The sequence below is a fragment of the Netta rufina genome (assembly GCF_964035555.1).
Source record: "Netta rufina genome assembly, chromosome: 13".
Taxonomy (NCBI): domain Eukaryota; kingdom Metazoa; phylum Chordata; class Aves; order Anseriformes; family Anatidae; genus Netta; species Netta rufina.
The window spans coordinates 16,005,405-16,028,433 of NC_140136.1; the positions used below are offsets into that span (position 1 = coordinate 16,005,405).

Sequence of the window (23,029 nt, forward strand, 5' to 3'; positions counted from 1 at the left end):
GTAAGCGCAATTTTTTAGTATTATTTGAAACTCTTAATTACAGTGTTTGTTTGTCCAGAGTTCTTCTTGAAGCACATCACGTACCTTACAGCTCTCAGCTGTGTCACTGTTCTGGTATTTTCTTTATGTGCCAATGGTCAAACCTAGCCTTTGGGAGACACGTGCTATTTTTGGCTTTGCACATAAGAAGCTTTTTTCACATGAGCAGTATTGTGAGTTTATAAATTCTTTATTGAAAAATACACTTGCAATATTTTCATACAAAGTATTGTAAATGGTACGAAGTAACAAGAATTGTCTGACAACTTCATAAATATTTTTACAGAAACATCTACACAGCTGCTTGACTTCAGCCTTTGTTACACAGGTAAGAATGAAAGATGCTTCTATTTTACCTTAATTGAAATTACTGTGAAATTAAGTCCTAAACTTTCCCATTATTCAAAGGAGCAGGAATGCGTGAAAACATCAAGCTTTTAATTGTTTCGTTATAAAAACTTACAGAATCAGTGTGTGCTAAATTTTACATTGAACAGCAACACTGTCCCCAGTTGTCAGTGAAAATGAGTACATGGCTATAGTATAGCGCACCAGGTATTAGGAAAGGACTTAATTCTAAAATACCAAGCTTGTTGGTATGCTTATTTCAAATGAAACAATTAGTCGGTCTAATTGATACATGCAGCGCTTGCTGATCCTATTAGTAGGGGAGGGATTTCTCTCCCAGGCAGCCTGATTTTTGTCCATAAAAAAAAAAATAAAAAAATCACAACCACTCTGGCCTTTAAAATCAAACAACAACAAAAAGCTAAGTATACATTTTTAAGAGGTTGAGGCTACCTGCCTCCTGAATAAGTGAGATGGCCAGTTCCTGACTCTCAAAAAGAGCAATCTGCAGAAACATTGCTTTTTTCAAGGAACTTTATATGCTTGTAAACATCCGTAGCTTCCTGCATTCATTACTGCATGCACATTAAGTTAAAATTAGTTAATGCCATTTGCTGAAGAGGGGAGCTATAGGATGTCAATTTGAAAATAAATACAAAAGTCAAATTGCTTCAATAAAGAAAAATATCTGAAGTCAGCCTTTTAAAAAAAAATATTCACATTTAGAAAGTGCCGTTGCAAATATACAGCAAAACTAATCTGCCTTAAAAATGATGCTTCACAGCCCTATCAAAAGTGCCACCTTTTGAACAAGAGTTCACTTTAAAACATTGCACAGCTAAAAACAATGCATAACAAAATCAGCTACTTTTATACAAGGTGCCCAAACATTAAAGCAAAATAATGTGATCGTTTTCAGGGGCACACAGAACATCCCGAATATAAAAGTATCCACTCACATAGGATTTTTTTTTTTTTTTTTTTTTGAGCCCTGAATTAAGCTATCTTCCTTTTCCAAGGGGAACAACTGGACTTTCCTAGAAAATCACGTAAGTCATTATTTCTGTGGAGGTCATTAATGTTATAAAGAAAAAAAGGCCCCCTTGAATATGAGCATCTTGGCACAGAGCTCCCATGTCTGATACATACATAACTTCCTCGTCCAAAGCTGAAAAGGTAAAGCACTGACAAAAACAGTGTAAGTAGACTGGTTAGAGCAAATGGATTTAAATACCTGTTGCAAGGTAAGAAAGCTGTATTAGGGATGCATCCTCCAAGCAATAAAAAGCTTTTTAACTGCTTTCTCAAGCCAGAGCCTGAAGACAGCTCCCTTGCCTTATAATTAGCTTAATGATGGGGCAAGTTTGAGTTGCAGTTTGAAATGCATCCTCGGTGTCCCAGGCATCGTAGGAGACGCCTCCTGCTGCTTCCTGCCATGTCCCAAGGCTCAGCACAGTCTGGCAGGAGGCAGGCATAAGGTGGAAAGACAACAAAAGACGACTGCCTGGTGTTTGCAAGGCTCGGTGAACCCATGCAATGTATGAAGCTACCTGGCTCCGTGCAGCAGGAGAGAGGGAATTCCTGTGCTGGACCACTGACCTCAGTGAGAGCCCCTGTCATTTGCCACATCCTGTAGTCGCCTTAGCAGAGCAGTGTGATTTTCCTGACAGATCCGCTTAGCTGGTGCTTCAGCACCATCTTCTAAGAGAATGCCTCTCTTCTTCGTTGGAGTTTCTCCTGTTTTAATCATGCTGTTAATTTCCTTTAGCCTCTGGGGAGAAGCAGGAAAAAAAAAGGCAGAATTATCTCTCTGTATTGTGGCTACCAAAAAAGTGAAGTATTGTTAATTCCTTTACTGTGATCTTACACGTGCCTTATTTCTAGCAATTATACAACGTGCTTGCTGTAACAAACTAACCCTGTGGTTAGGACTTATCTCACACCACAGATGCAGAAGTTCTGATCCTGAATGAAGATGCTTCCTGAGGAAGGTTTCTACTCCATTCTTGGTGACCAGAGATCACAGGATATATTCAGCCTGTTTTGAATTCACTTGGTAAGTCTGTCCACATTGAGATGTTTCTCCTCTACTAAGCAGTTAAGAGGGTATGACCATACTTAGTGTTCTACTCCTCCAAGTGTCTTCATGCCAAATCATCCCTCCTGTTACCTGAAAGCAAATGGCACCATGGCCATGCCTCTTGAGTCTTCCGTGTGTGCCATTGCAAAGGGTAAGTTTTCCAAGTACACAAGCAACTTGGACACCTAATTGCTTTATAGCTTCTGAGATATGTGAACTGTCAATTAGATATGTGAATTGTCAATTTGGAGAGCGTTAGGTGACAAAGTACACCTTGAACAATGCAAACAGAAAGATGTGTTGTACAACTTTCTCTAGTTGCACTACCAAAAAGAAAAGGTAGAAGTAAAGCTTTGTAAAATCAAACTAAAGCGCTTTCGTCTTACCTTAGATGGGCTGCTGCTGAAATAATAGAATATTTTCTCTCGAGGGGAGAGAGTAGGCTCATTTTTGTGTGGCGAGATGTATACTGGGTGATTCTGGGACAGCTGTATTCTGCGAGGGGAGACGATTCTTACAAACGGGTAGGGCGAGAGCGGAGGAGAATCTGTCTGCTCAAGGGAAAAAGAAAAGGCATTCAGTACAAGCTGCCTACTCTCAGTAAGCTACCCACAGTAAGGCTTTTGTAAGTTGGTCACCTTAAGCATGGTTTAGATTTTTTTTCCAAACTTAAGTCATACCCTTGCCTATTTAGAATATGGGCAAGTTCGGTCATACTCCTAGGTCATACTAGTAATTTACTTATTTTAACTGTATCCGAGGCTGGTGGATGACATGGCTTGGTGTTGTGTATTTCATACATGATTAATTAACAGAAGTGCTTAATATTTCAGCACCAGAGTATGTCCTTGAACTGAAATTACTGTCACTAAAGAAAAGCCCTTGAATTTCCTTCCCTTAAAATGAGGTTAGCTGAGTGTATTTTACTGCATGTACAACAAAACAAGATCTATTTACTAATGAAAAGCAGAGTTAACTTACCCCATTTGAAGTATACTTCAGGGCAAACTCTTTAATCTGCTCAATATAGATGTTGTTATAGAATTGTATAAGGTCCCCTCGCTCCTCCTCCTCAGTGTCGCTGTTGGCACCGGTCAGCCGGGTCGGCGTAGGGGGAGCGCTGTTGGGGTGAGGTACAGGCAGGGTGCTGCTGGATCGCATCACGGGGCTGGAGTCTCTGCTAGCTGAGGAGACAAGAGCAAGCTCTGCCTTATTCAGTCACAGCTGCCTTGGGCAATTCAATCATTCCAATCCCAGACAGTCAGCTGCACACAAGAGCTGCACACCACATTGTGAAATTGCAGTATGGTGACCCTGAATTTAGTGTCGATAACAGAGATGGTGATTTTGTTGCCTTAGCATCCTTGCTTAAAAAAAGCAGTATGTTCAAGATATACCTGCTGAGTATATGTACAGACACATGTGTTAAGCTCAGCTAAAACTCCATTTCTCAGGAATTTTGCTATAATTTCAACAGTAGCTTGCTCTAGTTGCCAGCTGGCACAATTTCAAATAAGGAATGTCAGTCTTTTGTCAGCCACTGGTAGGAATAGATGTCTTGGTAGTACTTCCTGCTGGTTTAATGTGGGAAGTTGCAAACAGTATGTACCTTTTTTGACAGAAAACATTAAGATCTATTTTTATACTGTCATCTATTAAGTAGCAGGTGGTAAGAATATACAGCAGCAGTTACCTGTTTTCCTGTGCAGAAGGTCATTTGAGGAAAATGTGTTAGTTCAAATGTCAAGGAAAGACTCATCTACACTTCAGAGACAACAGATCTACTAAAATAGATGCTGTGGGTGGCTGCTTTGTTCTTAGCTATGAAGCCAGACAGCTGCTGCTTCTCAGCTAAAATATTAAAAGAAACTGCTGCAGCTCCATGACGGTTGTAAGTAAATGAGGAGCTGAACAGGGGCCAGCACTGGTCTTCTCTGATTCACAAAGACGTGTTCCTTGGCGAACCAGCTCATTTCAGGAGTTCAAGCCGCCACTGTGGTAAACTGAAGCTAAGCTGTGCAGTGACTGATTCAAACAGGCCTGATTCAAATGTAGGATTGAGCTTGAGTTAGCAACTCATTAAAGGTGTGTTCTTAGGTGTACCCAAGTGTACCAAAGAAAGACCTGTTTGGTGTGGGGCAACACAAAATCCAACTTGTACTCCATGCATAATGTTTTGGAAGGGGGATTAAAAACACACATACAATTTGGAAACACTCACTTTTTTCTTTGTTTTTCTCTTTACTTCTGTCTGTAGGTGAGTTCTGCTGGCTGCTATCGCTGCTGCCAGACTGTCGACGTCGTCTCCTGCCTTTTATCAGGACGCTCCGATACACCTGCAGGGAAAAAGAGGAGCATAACATGGGAAGTAAGATTAAATGTGCAGTTACACAGTCAGGAAACAATATGCACGATAGAGCTGCTTTTTAGAAGACTTCTCTGTGGTATCAGATTGTTTCCTACAGGGGAAAATACAGCCTCCTACGATGATTATCCACTAGGCACTGGTGCTGTAGCTTGTAAGTGAAAATATTTTCATCTATAGATATAATTCAGCATAAAAAGCTTTTGGTAGTGCAGGATTTTGACTCTGTCTTTAAGGAGAGTGCTCACAGACTGCATATATTTAACATTAAATCTTATTTTACTTTGAAAATCTCTACATTCCTAAAGGCATTTAATTAACTAGAAGCCACATCATTTAACATTAACTGTACTTACATGACTCTTGGCTTGTGGTTGTGTCCGATAGCAGCGCATAATGTTCTGAAATGATCTGTCTTCCTTAGTAACCTAAGGATAGACAAACAGACAAGATTAAAATTGTTCCTGTGTTCCTTTTTTTTCCCCCATGATTTGTTTAGGGGTGGTTGTTTTTTCGGTAGGTTGTTTGAGGAATTTGTAGTCATAGCATATTAAGCCTTAAAAAAGCAGCAGGTGTTTTTATTCACCTTACCTTAGACATTACATAGATGGCACACATGAGCAGCTGATCCAAGTGTCTGTCCATCATGATTTCAGGGCAGTGCACCAAGGAATACTCAAAACAAGTCCAGATCTTTTTCCGCAGCTCATCAGATATATCGAGTTTGACACAGAGGTCCCGTAGACGAACACTAGCTAAATGATACACCTGTTGACATTGAGACTGTGCTTAGGAGCACATTAATACTGCTTTTCTCATCCAAGCTAAAGCACAGTTCAGGCTTGTACAGCCTGTAGAACTTGTGCAAATGGTAAGTCAAAAGAAGAATAACTAAATTTAACTTTTGTGTTTACTGGTCTTGATGGTAAGAAAGCATTTGTTTGAAGCTTAAATTCTGGAATTATTTGGAGTGCAGGAACAGCACCACATAACCGCTGTATTGAACAAATAAGAACAACTCAAAGGTGAATCTCTTTCTTGTAAAGAGCCTTAAAGAAAATGGATACCTTTAAGCGGCTGCTGGCCACATCTGTTATCTACTCCAGAACTAGAGCAGTTACTCTACTCCCCTGCCAGTGCGAAATGGTCTGCATGCTCTTAAGGTATGTATCCGAATAGACTTAAGGTATACATTAACTTTTAAATTTATATTCTCTTACCATTATTAAAAATAAGTAAATATTTTTAAGCCCTAGAGGACCTACCGCAATACGAACTAAACAAAGAACAAATCTGAAAAGTACCTTTCTAAAGAAGAGCGAAAGCGAGCCCATCTTCCGGGGCCTGGCAGACGCGGCAGTGGCAAGTTGCTGGGTTTGTCTTTGCTCTCCAGGAGAGATCTGCTGCACAGTTACCTGGCCTGGTAGCTGTAACGTTGCCCCAGTCATCTGAGTGTTCAGGGTACCAGCAAGAGTCTGGGCGCTGAGGGGCTGAATGGAGCCAGAGACAGCTTGAGGCTGGGTTCCTACATTTACCTGGACTGGGAAGAAAGTTATTCCCCCGTTTTCATTGGCAATACCTGTAATTTAAGAAAAAGAGTCTGAAATGAGAGCAGGTTTTGGTGGTATGAATGGTATTTTGTTTGTTTTAATAATTAAGTAATTCTTTTATTTGTTGCTTATAATATATAGCATATTATAGATAGGAAATTGTTTCATCAAAATGCTTTGGAATTCTTATCATAAGAAGACAGGAATATAATGGAATTGAACTAATTTTTAATAATAATGCTACTTTTAATAATAATGCTACTTTCTTGCCCTGCTAGTCAAGGAAGGAATGGTTATTGAAATATCTAAGTTCAATAAACAGCTGCTGGCAGTCAGAAGATCTTTGTGCTGTCAGTGTTCTGTCTCTAAATTCATATCCCCTATGCATATGGTTTTCCCCAATTATTAATTCTTAAACCTGCTCTTTCACCACTGGCATGCTGTTCTCCCTAATGTACTCGTCTGTGTACAAATACTCTCAGAACCAGCCTAATCCTACTGTTGCTTTTCCCTTACCTTGTACAGGTATTGTAACGGTTTGCCCGTTATTGGCTGTTACAGTGGCAGTTGCCACTGTGACCAGCGTCTGGCCAGGCACAGGAGTTACGGACATGGCTTCGGGATTCATGTTCTGCACAGGCACCGTATTTACCACGGGCTGCTGGGGAACTCTTACTGGAGTTCCGTTGTCAGAGGTATTATCGTTATCAACAAACAGTCTTCTCCTGGTGGGATTGGCTGTAGGAGAACTGTATCTGTCATACAGGGTCGTGGGAGAAGATGAGAGGCCTGAAGATTTAAAAAAATATATATATTTATATATATATACACATTTAATTCTTGTATAATCTCTTATTATACAAATACATGAAAGAAATCTATTAAGAACCAAAATTCTTCTGGAATCATTTTTTAAAAGTTGTCTATGTTTATGGCTTACAAATCACTGTTACAGATGACTTGATCTCACATAATGCAGTGTTCAATGTTTTTCTAAACTAACAGGCTTCACAGAAGTAAATATATAGCAGAGCTTCTATTCTGGTGTAACAATAAAACAAACCGTTTAGGGGCTACTGATTAGAATATATGTATTTATATATTTGTCTATACACATACATATAGACTCTTCATACACATAAAACCCTGAAACCACCCTAACGAAACACTATTTTGATTTGAAATAATGAATGTATCTTAAATATCAGACTTAACTACATGAGTTGCAATAGAAATACCATTTACAAGTTTTGCAACTAATCCTGCATTGCCGGAGTAGCTTCCTTCTGTAACACCATTTAGGTTTGTAAGCTAAAGATGTGGTCTAAGAACAGTAACTGTGTTATGCTTTAAAAATCTCACCTTTTCCAAGTCCTCCACTTTCAGCACGAACCTCGTTTATTCGTCTTGGCGTCAGTGGAGAACCTACAACACTGTTCCCAGCAGATCTCTCAAAATACTGAGGTGGCATTACCTAAAATAATTGTGCTTTTATTAAAATGTCTCTATCACAGATTCACTGCATAACAAGTTTTTAAAAGCTTCTAACCTAAGACAGTTGAATGGCAAAGTATATAGAAGAAAATGAAACACTGAAGAGCATTGAAAAACTACTCCAAGTCTAACTTAAAACCAGTGTAACAATTGTACAGGATGTCATGTCCACTCTCAATTATTCTGTCTGAGTAGGAAAACTATGTGAAGCTATGTAATGTAAAGAAGTGCTTACCTCTTCACAACTAGGAACTTTGTTTTCATTATCTCTGATTCTGTCCCACAATATGGATTCCTGCTTCCATGCCATGCTTTCCAGGATCTGTTCTTCAATATGATTAAGGTGTTTTACTACTTCCCGGCAGAGGCCATCTTCTGCTCTAATAAAAACCTCGATTACCTGTAAAGCAAAGAATTATGAACTCCACATAACGCTAAATAAACAGTGAGTGATAAGTGTAATATACTTGTTTTCATGTGTTTCTTCTTACAGAAAGATCTAATTCCTAATTTTCAGGGAAGAGACTAGTAGAAGTATCAGGCTGCATCACTATGGTTCAATCAGCTGTTGTCCTGCTGGTTTATCAGAAGAGAGGTATTGGTATTTTTCTGAACAAACAATAAAAGATGTCACGCACTGGTTCAGAACAGCTCATTAGCTGGTTCAAGATGAAATGATAATCTGTTAGTTACTATTTGGGTACGCTGCTCCTGGGTGAAACTGAGAAACAGTATTTTGATTTTTAAATGCCCAAGCTACATCACAGAATGACAGCCAACTATAAAAAAAAAAAAAGTCTTTCACCACAAAAAGGGTAAAAATTGAGAATGAAGAGTCAAAGTACAAATTAACATCTAGGTGAGGAGATTACTTAATACAAGGCAAGAGTATGCATGACTTGATCAGCATTTTTTAACTGTTAAACGCTTTACCTTATAAAAATGATACACTGGAATGTCAAATATTTCAATGATGAAGGGGAAGTTTCCAGGTGGCTTATAGGTAAAGGTAATGATCTCAAGGCAACACGCCAGCAGAGACCGGTGAAACACATCTTGCTCCAGTATTGCCTGCGAGAGAATTGCAAGTTTTAGTGCTTAATTTACAGTGCAACAGAACAGTAAAATGCTTTCTATTCCGTCTCAACAGCAAGAGTATCAGGCGTTTAAAAAAATACCTGCATGTGTACGTGGCAGAACATAATCCAAAATGAGACATCTTTTACTCTTTAAAAATGTTACATATCCTTTGTGTTTGCAAACACAAATGATTTCTTGTACAGTTTTTCTTTAATTCAGGTACACTTTCAGGCTACTTTTCAGAAATTTACCCTCATTTAAAAAAGTAGTTTGTCATGCTCTACAACTGATTTCCTTATTGCATATCCAACTTTAAAATGAGGCACAATATGATTAGTTTTCCTTACAGATAAGTCAGTGTCTCCCAGTCTCCTCCTCTCTTGCTCAATAACTGACTCCAAAACCTTGTAGTACAGTACCTCAGCACGACGAAAATGCTTACTGGCAACATCTGCAGGAATTTTAAATAGAAATATCATGAAACACAATTCAAAAATCTTTATTTATTTGTTTTATCTCTATAGCTTAAGACAATTTACTTGGATTTCTGTGCGTCAGGGGCTGCAATACTTGCAGAACTAAATCTGACTAACGTTAACAACTTAACACTAACTGTGGTATCTCTTCCCTATCCTGCAGAGATTTGTGGTTGCAGAACAGAACAACTTACGACTGAACCTACAATTTGGTAAAAACACCATGTACAAGAACCAAGTACACCATGTACATGGTGTATAATACACCATGTATTCTAGCAGTTATATATTGCTATAATATAATGCACATATTTCAAATTCAGAAAATACAGTTTGGAAATGATCTATATGGATCCAACTTGCACTGTGCAACAGAAAACACTGAAGCAGCTGTGGTGACAGGAACAGACACAAAGAGCATCTTCATAATTTCCAATCCGTCTTTGCTTACTTCACAAATCTTGACAGCTTTGCAAACAATACTTTGTGTTTATACTAGTACAGATATTAATTAAAATCTTGCTAACTAAACCTTGTATTTAAGCCAAATTTGCTGTAGGAATTTTGAAGAATATAATGAGTCAGGTTTTTCATTACTATTACAAAAACCCATGCTTGAGATGAAAAGTAGTACCCTCTCACAATGGGGCTTGGAACTAGATGATCTTTAAGGTCCCTTCCAACACAAGGCATTCTACCCTTGAGAGTGCTTTTTCTTTCCCTTCTGCAGAACTTGTAAGTATCAAATTCCAATGATTTAAGCCAAGTTTAATTATGAAAGTTTATACAGGGTTGAATGTTGCCATGTCTTAAGAATACCAGGAAAAGACAGAAGTAATAGAAAAAAATATTCTTGTGCTAAAGCAGAGCCTCTATAAAAACACAGTTTACTTAAAAGGGATAAGCATTTTTAAATACATGAATAGAGATTAAAGTGCAACTGAAATGTTTCCTACCTTTAGAAAAATTACTGAATTCTCCTTCAGACTGCATACTCTGGCAATAGAGTTCACACATTTCTTTTACTCTATTTGCAATAGATTGAGAAGGATCTCTGGAACATGCCCTGAAAATACAAATTAAATTTTCAAAGTCCTATTCCTACTAAGACCAAAAAAAAAAAAACCAAAACCAAACCAAAATCTACCATTTGGATAATATGATTAAAGCATAAAGCTGGAAATATCTCAGCACTGCAAATACATGCATATGTGTGTAGCTGTAAAACACCCACAGCATAGTAATATTATTGTGCATATTGCAGTAAATATGCACATCTTTTCATCGTAAGGGTTTAATACTTAAACAGCATTTTCCACATGATATAAAAAGTGGGTTAAAATACATAGTACCTAAGGTAAAAATTTATCTGCATGGAGAAAAAAATATTTTTAATTCCTACAGTATGAAGTGACTTGCTAGGTAGTGAGGTTTGCTAAGTAAGAAGAAAAGTCTTGAAGAAAATCTATTAGCAGTTTGCTGTTCAAGAAGCTCAGAAAGTTGGGTTTAAAATACTGTGTTTTCTCACAGCTGTCAATCTCAAGGACAAAAGGCAGAGAAATAAAGAAAAGAGTGTTTCGAAAGCTTAGTATCCCTCTGGCTCTTACATTACTACAGAACCTTTCATGATTTTGCATTTTTAAATTACACTATCTCACAATAACATTTGTTATTATAACCCTATGTTTTAAACTTTTTTTTTTGGTTACCAAACATCATATAACATAAACATCAAACTTACCTGAATATTTGCTCCAGATTTTCGCTGGGGGCATTTTTCAGCCCAGCCAGCATGGTGTGAAGGCGGCTCAAGCTGTATGTTGCTATGGAAACAGGCGTCACATACGGGTTGCTCTCTTTAATGTACTTGCGGCCGGTAAGTGGGGTTGTAATCCTCAGGGATTTGGACTAAAAAGACAGAAAATAAGCACACAACTGTCCAGTGTTACAAAATTCTGAGCTTACAACCTAGAAGTGTCAGTCTCTAGAATTCTTTCTTAACTTGTTACAATACATGTCTGGGGAAAAAGACAAGGAATCAAACAGCCCAAACGAGTTATGTCTCAGATAGTCACCAGCAACGACTTCCCTCTGTCACCTGGATCTTGGTATCAAATGCTGGTGGGTGAATGCACAAACAGAGACATTCAATGACCTCACACTGAAATACAGATACTGGAGTGAAGCACAAAAGAGGCCTAACTAAAAAATGTCACCAGTCCCCTCCCATCCTCTGAGTACCAAAGGCAGCAGAAGCTTGTAAGGAAACTGTACTGAGCCAGGGTTTCCTGTCAGCAAGTGTGACTCTTAGATAAAAAAAGAAGTCCTCCTGAATGTAGCATAAACAATTAGCACTTCTATTCTGTTGCAGAAAGTATTTTTTTTATTATTATTTTTGTCCTCCTGAATGTTGAAAGCCATCAACCAACTGTCACACTGGAAAAAGATCACATTTCAGTGCTCCAGCCTGCGTTACCCTTTTGTACTCTCTGATCTAACTGTACTGATAGAGCTCACATCCTTCCGTTGCCTGCCTCATATCCCTTCTCCTTTAAGATATTTTTCCATCTTCAAGAACATTTTGGTGTTCTGTAATCACAGGTAAATATGTCTGCTTTCTGCATGGAGAAATATTGCCCCAAAACCCTCACAAAATTACACAATACATCTAAGCAGTTGCAAAATGTAACTCAATTATGCTGTGTGCACTCCCAGAACAGCTTTTCCAATAAAGATGGTAATTTTTTTTTAGCATCTGCTACAACCAGATGCAGACTAACTCAATGTCTTCTCCATAAAAACAGCAAGAGACCATGTCAGACTCACCCTGTCAAAGTGTTGCTGCAGATTATGCTTCACTTGCACTCGTTCGGCTGTTTCCATTCCTGAAGTTGTATTTAAGCACCTTGTGAGAGTTCCTATTTCTTCATCTGCATCCTCCCCAAGAAAGATTCGCTCATCCAGATTTCCTACTGACAAGACGTACTCCTCATAGGCCTTGTTGATGGCTTTGCTACAACAGAAAGGAAAAGACAGACATATAACCCCTTTATTTAGTGCTTTGTTTACCTCTTTAGTGAATGAGCACACTTCTGGCCTGTCAGAAGTCTACCTCAGACTACCTTGACCATTTAAAACCAACAATATCTAAAACACAACAGCGGCAAGAACATTATTTTTCCATTATATCTGCTGGCTTGCCATTTGGTATGACCATGGGAGGAACATAATACTGAGAGCTGGTGTTTGGCTGGAAACTCCTCCAACCTCACTCATCACAGCACCATAACCTGCAGCTGCCATTTTCATACCATTTAAAAGAAAAGAGTAAGTCCTACTCATAGCATCTCTAGGTTTAAGAAGGAGTAAACACCAAACCTGATTTTTCCCTCAGGCTTGAGCCCCACTCAGTGTGCCACCACAGCTTTTTCTTCCCAACATTTACAATTATGTACAAAAAAATCAAGGACACAAAGAAACCAGAATAAAAGCAGACATTAAGTAACGCTACAGTAAGGAATCATTCCTCTTATGCCTCAGGCCATACCACCTCAAAGAAAAGGAACTGAAACACAATTCAATGTAATACATAGACAGAAATATGCAAATCAACCAGCTAGCATTAATGCTAAGGCACAAGAGTAACGCAAGTGCGATTGTGTTACAATTCAAGGGGATACAAACACAATCCAAACCACAAATAAAGTTGACTCACAAGCTATCGCCAAAGTTTCCAGGATCTAGAAATCCAGTCAGATTTTCCTCTTTTCCTTTTAAAAGCTGTAAGAGAGTTAAGAGCAAAGGATGGACATTTCAGTTCTTAAAGTCCTGAAGATAATGACTAAGGAGAATTTTTTCTGCATCAGAAATGTATTGACCAACCTTTTTGTCAAAAAGTTTCCGAATGTATGGCTTCCAAAAATGTTCCTTTATGCCTTTTGCTTCTAAAACTAATCCATAATGTAATGAACACAGTTCTTCAATGATGCAGGGAGGATCAGATGACACTTTATAATCCTTACTGTGAAAGTCTTCAGGTAGACCTACAATTAAGAACAGTGTATTATTTGATCCTGCAAATTCGTACCCTGTATTCTTACTAAACTAAAATTATGTGCTGCGTGGTCCCAGGTAGTGTGAAATTAAAATGGTAAACTAATCAGTTCCCTTGAAAGAATAACTAATTGTACAGTGCCCACTCAATGTAAACAATCAAGGTGCCAGCCTTGTTTTTGGGCAGTGGAGCTTTCCAAACAGCTGCCTCCTGAAAGCCCTCTGGTCTGACTGTGTCCAACAACGCCCTTGTCATTATGAACCCTTTCACTGATGTTAACGTGTCATTAACAGAAGTGTTTAGATTGGAAACTCCTTCAGTGGTATTTCCATAGTATATTAAGTTCTTGACTTAATGTACTATTTACAGAATTCAGTAGTCTGTTATCACAGATGACATTAGTAGGAATACAACTGTGTGGCCAGACAGAGACAATAATAATTCCCCCATATTTCATATGAGTATTACTCAATTTATTCTGTACTATGTATGTTCATGCTCATTTCAGCAGCTTAAGAAATTCCTGCAGACTTCGGATAAAGACTTTTTTTTCCCAACGTACCTTTAAAATTAGGATTCAGGAGTTCTTTACGGTTTGGACACTGCAGAGCATTTCCATATACTAGATCCAAAGCACATAACAAGAGATGGTAGGAATTGACCAAGTCATCACTGATCATCGGAAAATTACCTTCAATTTCAGAAAGACACATGAAATTAGTTAAAATTAATTAGCACAAACTTAAAATTATTTTACAAAAAAATACTGAGATTTGTATTGCAATCAATAATGGAATCTTTGAAGCACATATTTGGGTGACTAAGATTGGAAATATCTGGATAGAAATAGAGGGAATAAAACGGACACACACTAGCATATAGCAAATATAATGATAAATACATTTTCAGGAACAGCAGCAATCATACAGGAACTCAAATACATTGTGCTGTTTTGAAAACAAACCTTACGGAGATACTGCTAAGCATACTGCAGGCTCCCTCTTTCGCAGTAACCTGATCAATCAGTACCTAAGTAACCTGAAGCAGCATGAACTAATGTAAACTGCCCTAAGGACAAAACTTTGTTACCCTAGCTCTGGGAACACAAGCCTCAGTGCCTGGCAGTGTTACTTTTTCAACAGAGTCTTCCTCCACCTCTCTGAGGCGGAATGTTGTTCTGAAGTCGTGTAAGGGGAAGAATGGGTTTTGACTGAGACTATCCTTTTCCCCAATTTTGCATTGCTATGGAATGTTGCAAAAAACTTTAACTTCTGCTAGGATAGAGTCAAGTGTTCAGATGTCCTGGGAACAGCAGCCCCCCACCCGTCCAACAGCCCCCCATTCCTCAAAACAAATCTAATTCTGTTAGGGGCATGCTCATTACAAACATACATTGAACTTTATTTCTCTTATGCTTTACAAAAGTCTAGCTTTACAAATGTGCATCTTTAATCTGGTTTACAATGTACTTTTCTTTTACATACCTCTAATATAATTTTTGTTCATCATCTTTCTTTAGAAAAGAATACTTATATTCTTTTATCACCTTTCACAGAGGTTATATTCAGATTCCTAACTCTTTACTAAACTCATTTAGTTTTATGATATTCCTTGAGAGGAATGGTCAGAGCTAAAAACAGTTCTAAAATCAACTGTGCTGTTAATTCATATCATAAATCACAGTTCCATGAAATTATATATACAGCATGATTTTCTATCATTTTTTCAATATTATTAAGTCTTTTACTCTTTTTTTCAGGTAAGGTCCTAACCAGTTAGCTGAATTCACAATGAAAAACGGGCAGCTTCCAAAAGAGATCTACCATATAGTAATAAACTCATGTAGGACACAACAAAATATATATATGATTAAAGCATTTTCCTATACATATTGTCACTCTTCTACCAGTAACGTACCAGTTTGTTCAAATTTATATCCAGTTTTCTGATTCTATGTTTGATAAAAATATTTTGAATGTAGATAATTGGAACTATTTAAAATAATAAAGTCTACATGAAATCTGTGTTAACTGTACACTTTCATCAGAGTTATTTCCAAATCATGAACACGTTCACAAGAAAGAAATCAAACTCCTAAATATAAAAGCAAAATTTTAATCAGTATCTTAAAGTAACTTTCATGACAGGATCAATTTCAGAAGCATAAAGTCTAGCATGGCAATAGCTACTGCCAGCAGTCAAAAATAAATCTAATTTTACATTACCGGTATGTTCATACAAGTGATTTGTTAAATCAGTGACATTTCAGATAATAATTTACCACTCTCTTTCACAGCTGTCCTGGTTTTAGCTAGGATAGAGTTAATTTTCCTCCTAGTAGCTGGTAGGGTGCTATGTTTTGGATTAGGATGAGAAGAGTACTGATAACATGCTGATGTTTTAATTGTTGCAGAGCAGTGCTTACACTCCGGAAGACTTTCCAGCTCCTCTCTCTGTCCTGCCAGCAGGCAGGCTGGGGGTGCAGCAGGAGCTGGGAGGGGACAGACCCAGGACAGCTGACCCAAACTGGCCAAAGGGGTATTCCGTACCATATTGCATCCTGCTGAGCAAGGGTGGCTAGCTGGGGTGGGGAAGCCGGCTGCTCGGGGTTAGGCTGGGCATCGGTCAGTGGGTGGTGAGCAACTGCATTGTGCATCACTTGTTTCATACACATTATTAGTAGTAGTACTATTATTATTATTATTATTTTCCTGTCTTAACAAAAAGTCTCTACCTCAACCCACAGGCTTAATTTTCCTGTTTCTTTCCCTCATCCCAGAGACAGGGGGGAGGTGAGCGAAGAGCTGTGTGGTGCGTAGCTGCCGGCCAGCTTAAACCACAACAACCAAGCATGAACTAATAAAATCTCAGTTATCTCAGTTATCTGAGATAAAATCTCAGTTATCTCGGTGCGGCAAAACAAGATCTTTTTTGAATTGACATTTTAAGTAAGTATGTTATAGAGTTTAAAAATAAATTCTTAAAAATAGTAGGCGAGAACAGCACTATCGCTGAACAGTCAGTATCTTATGTGCAGCGTGTACCGGAGGTGCGAGCAAGACCTGCACTTTGTGCACTGGTGGAACTGAACGCACCGATCTTGAGGCGTGCAGAAATATCACAGTGACAAGCCTCAACTTGCCGCTGCTGTGTGGTTGCCATGATAAGGGTTACTGCCAACCCTCAAAACACAATGAACAAAACTTAACAGGAATTTTTAATTCCTCAAATGGTAAACATTCAGTTTACATCTTTGTACTGCCACACTTTAATAAAGTTACCACTAGTCACTTTGTAATTTCATAGTTCATCAATACTGTAATTTTTTTTTTCAGCTTAACTGGCAGTGTTATCAGCACAATATTCCAGTCTACAAATTTACTCCAGATGTCTGAAACTGCTCACCAGTGAGCACGTAGTTAATTGATGATGCAGCTACTCAAACATAACAACCAAGAATCCAGCAAGAACAAGACTCATATTAGTCCCTTTGCGCTTTTGCCGCTCTACCCACAGAAGTGGGGTTTCCATAGCAAGGAAAAGAAAAACCTGAGATGTTTCAGACTGACCCACTTACTCTCTCAGCTGCCCAAGTGTGCTAACAAAGCGAAGTCCTGACTACTGGAAAGAGGTACGGTACTGACTGCTCTTGTCTCAGGGGAGTGCACAGAGACACTCCATACTGCTTGAGAGCACTACTCTGGAGTGCAGGGAAATAAACAAATAAATAAAAGATGTAAAATAATACTGTGTTTCAAGGATGCAAGTAACATGCTTGTTTAGGAGAAATCTCTTTCCCTGAAACATGGAATTTCCAACCTATTGGAAAAGGCAGCTTCTACATCAGACACAGGTGTTTGGTACAGCACCCGTGCAATACCACAGCCTTCCTGATCTTTGCGCCAAGAGATGATGATGATGGTCCAGTGATATTGCTGGTAACTCTTCCAAAAAGAGCTTGCTGACAACCCCCTGCTCTGTGGTACAGTGTAGCAGGAAAGGTTAATCTGTATTGGACAAAATGAGTGCCAGATAATTCAATACTGTAACAACCTACTCTGTCCTATCCTCAAAAGCAACCAATTAAGGAAATCACAGCACACTGCACAAACCGTAACACTATTCTACTTTTAAATTCAAAGCAAACACCCCACAGTCTTTCTTTTCTCCCTTTCCTTGTAGAAATGAGACTACTAGCTTTTTTCAAGAAGTTGTCATGAAAAATATAAAAACTCTCTGGAAATTATTAATGGATAAGAATCTTCAAAAGTTCCCTCAATTCAGAGCATAAAGTTTGTTTTTATTTGCCTAATACCAAGTGTCTGACTTATACGGAATTCCCAGAGAACTTTCACCCAAGCCATACCTGAAGTCACAGGTAAGCAGAAACACTGTAACAACAACCAGATTTGATGAAAACAGACTATACATTATATGATAACTGAACAATTTAAGGCTAAAATTTTGGGGAGCTTCACTATCCTTTGTGCAAAAGGATTTACTCCTGTTCCCTTCTATGGTCCATCAGTCATTATCAAGAAAAAAATGCTGCAATTCTCTGCTATTCATACTGGCTTTAAGGGTGCTTTTACAATAGCAAGTATACATACGTTGCAACAACTACACATACATTGCAATACACTGCCTCTTCACTGCACCATTTCCATAGAAGCCTATTAACAGAGGATTTCCCCTTGTGTCTTTCAAAGGAATCTTTAAGGCAACCAGACAGTTGCATATACACTGTTATGTCCAAAAAGCAAGGGACAAATCACCCTTGTGTGAAAAACATATGCAGACCTACTTAGTAATGCACGTTATCATTTGATATAGTTACTGTGTGCACACTTTTTAAAAAGTGAGAGGGACAGGTTATCAGAAGAATTAGAACGCTATCTGTGATAACAGCATGAAAGTAATTACACCTAGAGTTTTATGATACATTCTTACTGCTTTACAGAAAAAAAAATCCATTAAATATTATAACCATTGTTGGAAATTTACGAGGAATTTAAATTATTCTTTATTCCTAGTGAATATATATCTATATTTCATATTAATTATAACCGTCTCTAAATACGAATTCACTAAAACTCTCAGCTAATTTTACCTTGCAATTACAGCTTAAATTGCCAAAACGTTGGAAAAATCACAGCTATATTTCACGTAAAAGCTACTGTTGACATACAGCTTACCTCAGAAGTGCAGTAAAACATACAGCTGGGGAAATTAAGACCAGATGAGCCCTTCTGCAAAAGGCCTGTAACTGCCCAATGTTTGGGGATTGATATGAGACAAAGACAACAAAGCCAGGTCTGCAGCGTTTAATCCCATTCAAATCTCTTACCTTTTGCATGAACAAAGAGCACCCAACAAAAGTGGAACACTTCGGTCACTGTGCATGGTTGTCGTCTTTTGGGGAAAAATAGAGCAAGACACAGAGTAAGCTCAGTGAATTGAGGCTGACAGAACATCACACAACAGTCAATCATTATGAAAGAAAATTAGGCTTTACCATGGAGTAGCCAAAGCCTTAACTATGCCCTCTCCCCCCAAACCAAACAAAACACACAAAAACCTGACAGAGGTAATAAAAAGGCTGCACGGTGCTTTACTGCAGACGCAACTGGAACCCTGGTCTCAGTCTGCACGCAATGATTTGAATGTCACCATGGCAGTCCAACATGAATTGAGAGCTGGAGCTGAAATGCCTTCTTCAGGAGTATTCTAAGCGATATAACCACGTATACCTACGTGTTCTTGGAGGAATGTATTACGCAGCGTGTTGATGTTAACATACTGTTTGTTCACAAGTGTCACCTATGTACTTAGGTAAAGCATTTTTGTATGTAACTTTACAGGGTATACAAAATACAGGGTAAATTAATTCAGGGTGAGGACATGTTCTCCATTTTTGCAGTTGTCTGGTCAGCCTTAAATAATTTATTTGGTTACATCAGGTTACATAAGGAATGTCAGAACTATGTATTTCACACAAAAATCAGAAGTATCATCTTCTGACTTGCTTTTCAAAATTAGTTCACACCTCACCACCCAAGCTAGCCAACTAGCAGGGCTCCTCCTCTAACTGTAGAATTATACACACAGCATATTGTAGGTTCAACATTTTGTGTCATCTTAATACATCTCAATACATTTGTAACTCACTATTGGTTAGAAATAACACTAAGTTATGCTCACAAAAATTATAAAGGAAAAAAAGAAGAAAGCAAAGAAATGGATTTTTTCCTAACATTTACAGTTTATGTAGCACAAGCTGTGCTTAAGTGCTAGCATAAACCAATAAAATCTCGATAAGATCAAAATAACCAGAGAAGAAGGCTAGTGCATAACTTTACTGCTCTTATAATATCAACAGTGACAAAGAACCAAAGCTTCCACTATAAATTAAAACATGCAGAAGATCTGCCTCTATGGAGAAAACTACAGGAATTAATGTGAAGTGAAACAGACTGAGTCGTTCTGTGAGCTACTGAGGCTGTCGGACCATAAAATCAAATTCTTCCAGCCTTCCTCACCTTACAAATATCAGTACTTTCTTGCCTACAGGCTGTTTTTAATTTTTCGTCTTTTTCCCTACCCCTAAATCACAGAAACTTAACAGCTTTGGGACTTCACGCATCCTGTCAGATCTGACAAGCTGGAAAAAAAGATTCTAAAACTTCGGGAAGCGAGGACAAACAGACCACCTCTGATATCGGAAAGAACTACTACAAAAACACAGTTAAAGCACATTTACGACCACCAAGCAATTTCAGGATATTGTTGTGACAGTGATGCTCAAAAGTCAGTCTGGAAATTACAGAAAGGTACCTCTGTTTTCTTCCTCTCTGTTGACGAGGTTGATCTTCTTGAGGATATCTGAAGATGTCCTGAAAAATGGGCTCATACTTCTTAAAAATTACTGCAGAAACTGTGAAGTTTCTCTCCAGTCTCTCGGTTCGTTCTCTGAACTGGGGGGGTAGATTTGCCATGTCTTCCCATTTTTTCATCTTGTTAAAAAACTCAATCAGGCTGAAAATATGGAACAGGTTAGATCTCGGAGGTTGTTGTGGTTTGGTTTTGTTTTTTGTTTTCCCAGAAATATACCATACATTTTTATTTATTTACAACAAAAGAGCAATTGCTACTTTCCTAACTACTGATAAAATAGCAGTATTGCAAATATGACAGCTGTAGTGCAAAGTGTTCAGAGCCAGTCCTTCACCTACACACACGGACGGGCTTTTGGGTAGCTCGTGGCATGTTGTTGATACCCTCTGCTGATGACCCTGTTAATTACATGTTCAAGGTTCTTGGCTTTTCCTCACAAAGATACCATCAGCTCCAGCAGACAGCTTACTATAAAAGCATATTGCTGTCATTTTTTCTGAATAATCTGTCTAACGAAATAAAATAAAATCTGACCTCTACTGAACACTAAAAAGCTCTACAAAGTAGGAAAAAATACAGCGTACCACTTTTACATAGGTACATTTCAATTCATGAATTTGGCTTCCATTCACTTTCACTCCTTTTTCTAAGCACGCTTTTTCAACGTTATTAGTCTTGCATAGTCCAAATCACAAGAACTTTTTGTCTGTATTCAGTTCCTTGAATGGCTAATTTGGAAAAAAACGCTTTTGAAGGAACTCTTCTGTATTGTTTAAACAAATAATAGTGCTCCAACAGTAAAGGACACAGGGAGAGAAAATGCATAATGAACAGTCATATAAGCTTTCTTTTTTTGCCAATCTACTAAATTGCTACAAAACAACCCCACTGCTGATAAATAACATCATTTGTTTCAGGAAGTTCTTCGTTACGCTATAGACAAAAACACTCGAGCAAAGTTTGTCAGAACCTGACATTGCTTTCGCATCGGAAAGCAAGAACAGATGAAAAGTGAAAGTCTTGACAAAAAGAAAAAAAAGTGAAAAGGTATTGATGTTGTCAGAAGCAATGAAAACGGTTACTCTTGTGGTAAGCTCGCACTTCGTTCAGTGTTCAAAAAACTGTTCCTCACAGGTTGGTTTCTTCCCCTTTTGAGCAGAGGAAGTTAATCGCTAATTTTAAAAAGCAGCGTTCTTATGACACACTGATGACCCAAATGGAACTGTCCTACTCGTGGGGCAACGAGCTCCAGCGCACAGTTTCCCGCTGTATAAGTTTGATCTGTGACAGCAGGAAGCAAGAATGACATCTATCATTTATCCACAGTTTCTACGTTTTTCAAGCTGACAAGCGGCCCTTGAGACTTCGTGTTTTGCACCTGGCCAGAAGAAGAGTTACCTTTGCTCCGAGCAGCGCAAAATCCTGGTTAAGGACACGAAGTTTCCCTCCACCGTCCCCCTGCCCATGGTCGGGATCGCCTTTCGGCAAGCCACGTACAGGGCGCAGGCCAGCCAGTGCAGGTCGTTCCCCTGCCAAGCAAAAGGCGGCGGTGTAGCGGCTGTCAGGGGAAGGGAACCTGCCGAGGGCCGCGGGCGAGCACGGCCCGGGCCCGGCCCCCCCTCAGCCCCCTCAGCCCCCTGAGGCGCCCCGCGGCCGCGGCCCCACCTCCAGCGTGTAGTTGCGCCTCATGCTCTGGAAGCTGAGCCAGGCCTCGGAGCGGGCTCTCTCGTCCATGTTGAGGCTGCTGCACAGCTCCTCGTAGCGCTGCCGCGTCTCGCCCTCCTCGGCCGGCGGGGACGGCCCGCGGGGCCCGCCGGGGGGGCAGGGGCAGGGCCCGGGGCCGCCGCCCCCCCCGGCCGCCGCCGCCGCCCGTCCCTCGGGCTCCCCCCCGCCGCCCGCCATGCCGCGCCCCGGCGCTAGGGGGCAGCGCCGCCCCGCCCCGCCCCGCCCCGCGCACGCGCCACCGCCCCTCAGCGCCGCCTGCTCCCGACGGGCCGCCGCCGCCACCAGCCCCGCCGCTCATTGGCTGGCGGCGAGGAGGGGCCGTGCGCAGGCGCGGTGGGGAGGGAGGGAGGGGGGGAATGGCTCCCGGCGGGCAGCGCGGGCCCTGTGGCGTCATCAGGCGGCGGCGCTGCCATGGCGCAGGGAGGGGCCCGGGGGCGGCTCGGCGGGGGGGAGCTGGTAGTGAGGGCAGGGGTGGGCTGCCTATGGGCTGCCTGCCCCTTTTCCAACGCCTTGAGGGAGAAAGGACTCCTCCACGATAAACAAGGGGAGCCCGCTGCATGCTGCCCTAGTTTCTGATGCAGCTGGGTTCTAAAATACGTGACTGAACTTGACGCTTCTCCCTTCTCTAGGAAACTCAAATCTTGTGTTGTTTTTCAGGTAGTGGTCAATTCACACATGAACCCTTCAGACATGGAAACCACCAATACCTTTTTCAGCCCAGAGGATGTGGCTTTATTTACGTGTTCCTCCATGCCCTCCCTCCCTCCTTATTCCCCCTCTCACAAAGCAGCAAGAAGGCTGAACATCACTAATGTCTGCAGTACACACTGTAAATGATTCAATAAAATATCATTAATCATGTCAATGGAGTAGTTCCCACTACGGGACTCGGTTCTTTATCTCCTGCTGTTTTAAGAATAAATT

The 23,029-nt window shown here is 39.8% G+C and overlaps 1 protein-coding gene and 1 long non-coding RNA gene across 2 annotated transcripts; one reads left to right on the plus strand and one right to left on the minus strand.

Annotated features, from left to right (window-relative positions):
• Positions 1-210: 210 nt before the first annotated feature.
• Positions 211-22,292, minus strand: RBL2 (RB transcriptional corepressor like 2). The gene is made up of 22 exons (XM_084294748.1): positions 22,046-22,292; positions 21,779-21,909; positions 20,321-20,521; positions 18,834-18,898; positions 14,049-14,177; positions 13,315-13,475; positions 13,148-13,212; positions 12,259-12,445; positions 11,174-11,340; positions 10,389-10,498; positions 9,304-9,407; positions 8,810-8,947; positions 8,112-8,276; positions 7,745-7,856; positions 6,899-7,171; positions 6,137-6,411; positions 5,424-5,600; positions 5,189-5,260; positions 4,689-4,803; positions 3,449-3,651; positions 2,854-3,018; positions 211-2,158 (listed from the first exon to the last, which is right to left on the minus strand). The coding sequence occupies exons 1-22, from the start codon at positions 22,280-22,282 to the stop codon at positions 1,988-1,990; spliced, it is 3,423 nt and encodes a 1,140-aa protein (XP_084150874.1). The 5' UTR covers positions 22,283-22,292; the 3' UTR covers positions 211-1,987.
• LOC311214251 lies at positions 2,179-5,663 on the plus strand. The gene is made up of 3 exons (XR_014618828.1): positions 2,179-2,443; positions 4,725-4,986; positions 5,538-5,663. It is a non-coding gene; the product is annotated as an uncharacterized lncRNA (long non-coding RNA).
• Positions 22,293-23,029: the final 737 nt, after the last annotated feature.

Coding starts and splice junctions, on each gene's coding strand:
- RBL2 (XM_084294748.1), bottom strand. CDS start 22,282: ATGGCGGGCGGCGGGGGGGAGCCCGAGGGACGGGCGGCGGCGGCGGCC. Junction 13,476..14,048: donor CCTGAATCCTAATTTTAAAG/GTACGTTGGGAA, acceptor TCTTAATTGTAG/GTCTACCTGAAGACTTTCAC. Junction 7,172..7,744: donor AAGTGGAGGACTTGGAAAAG/GTGAGATTTTTA, acceptor TTAAATCTTCAG/GCCTCTCATCTTCTCCCACG.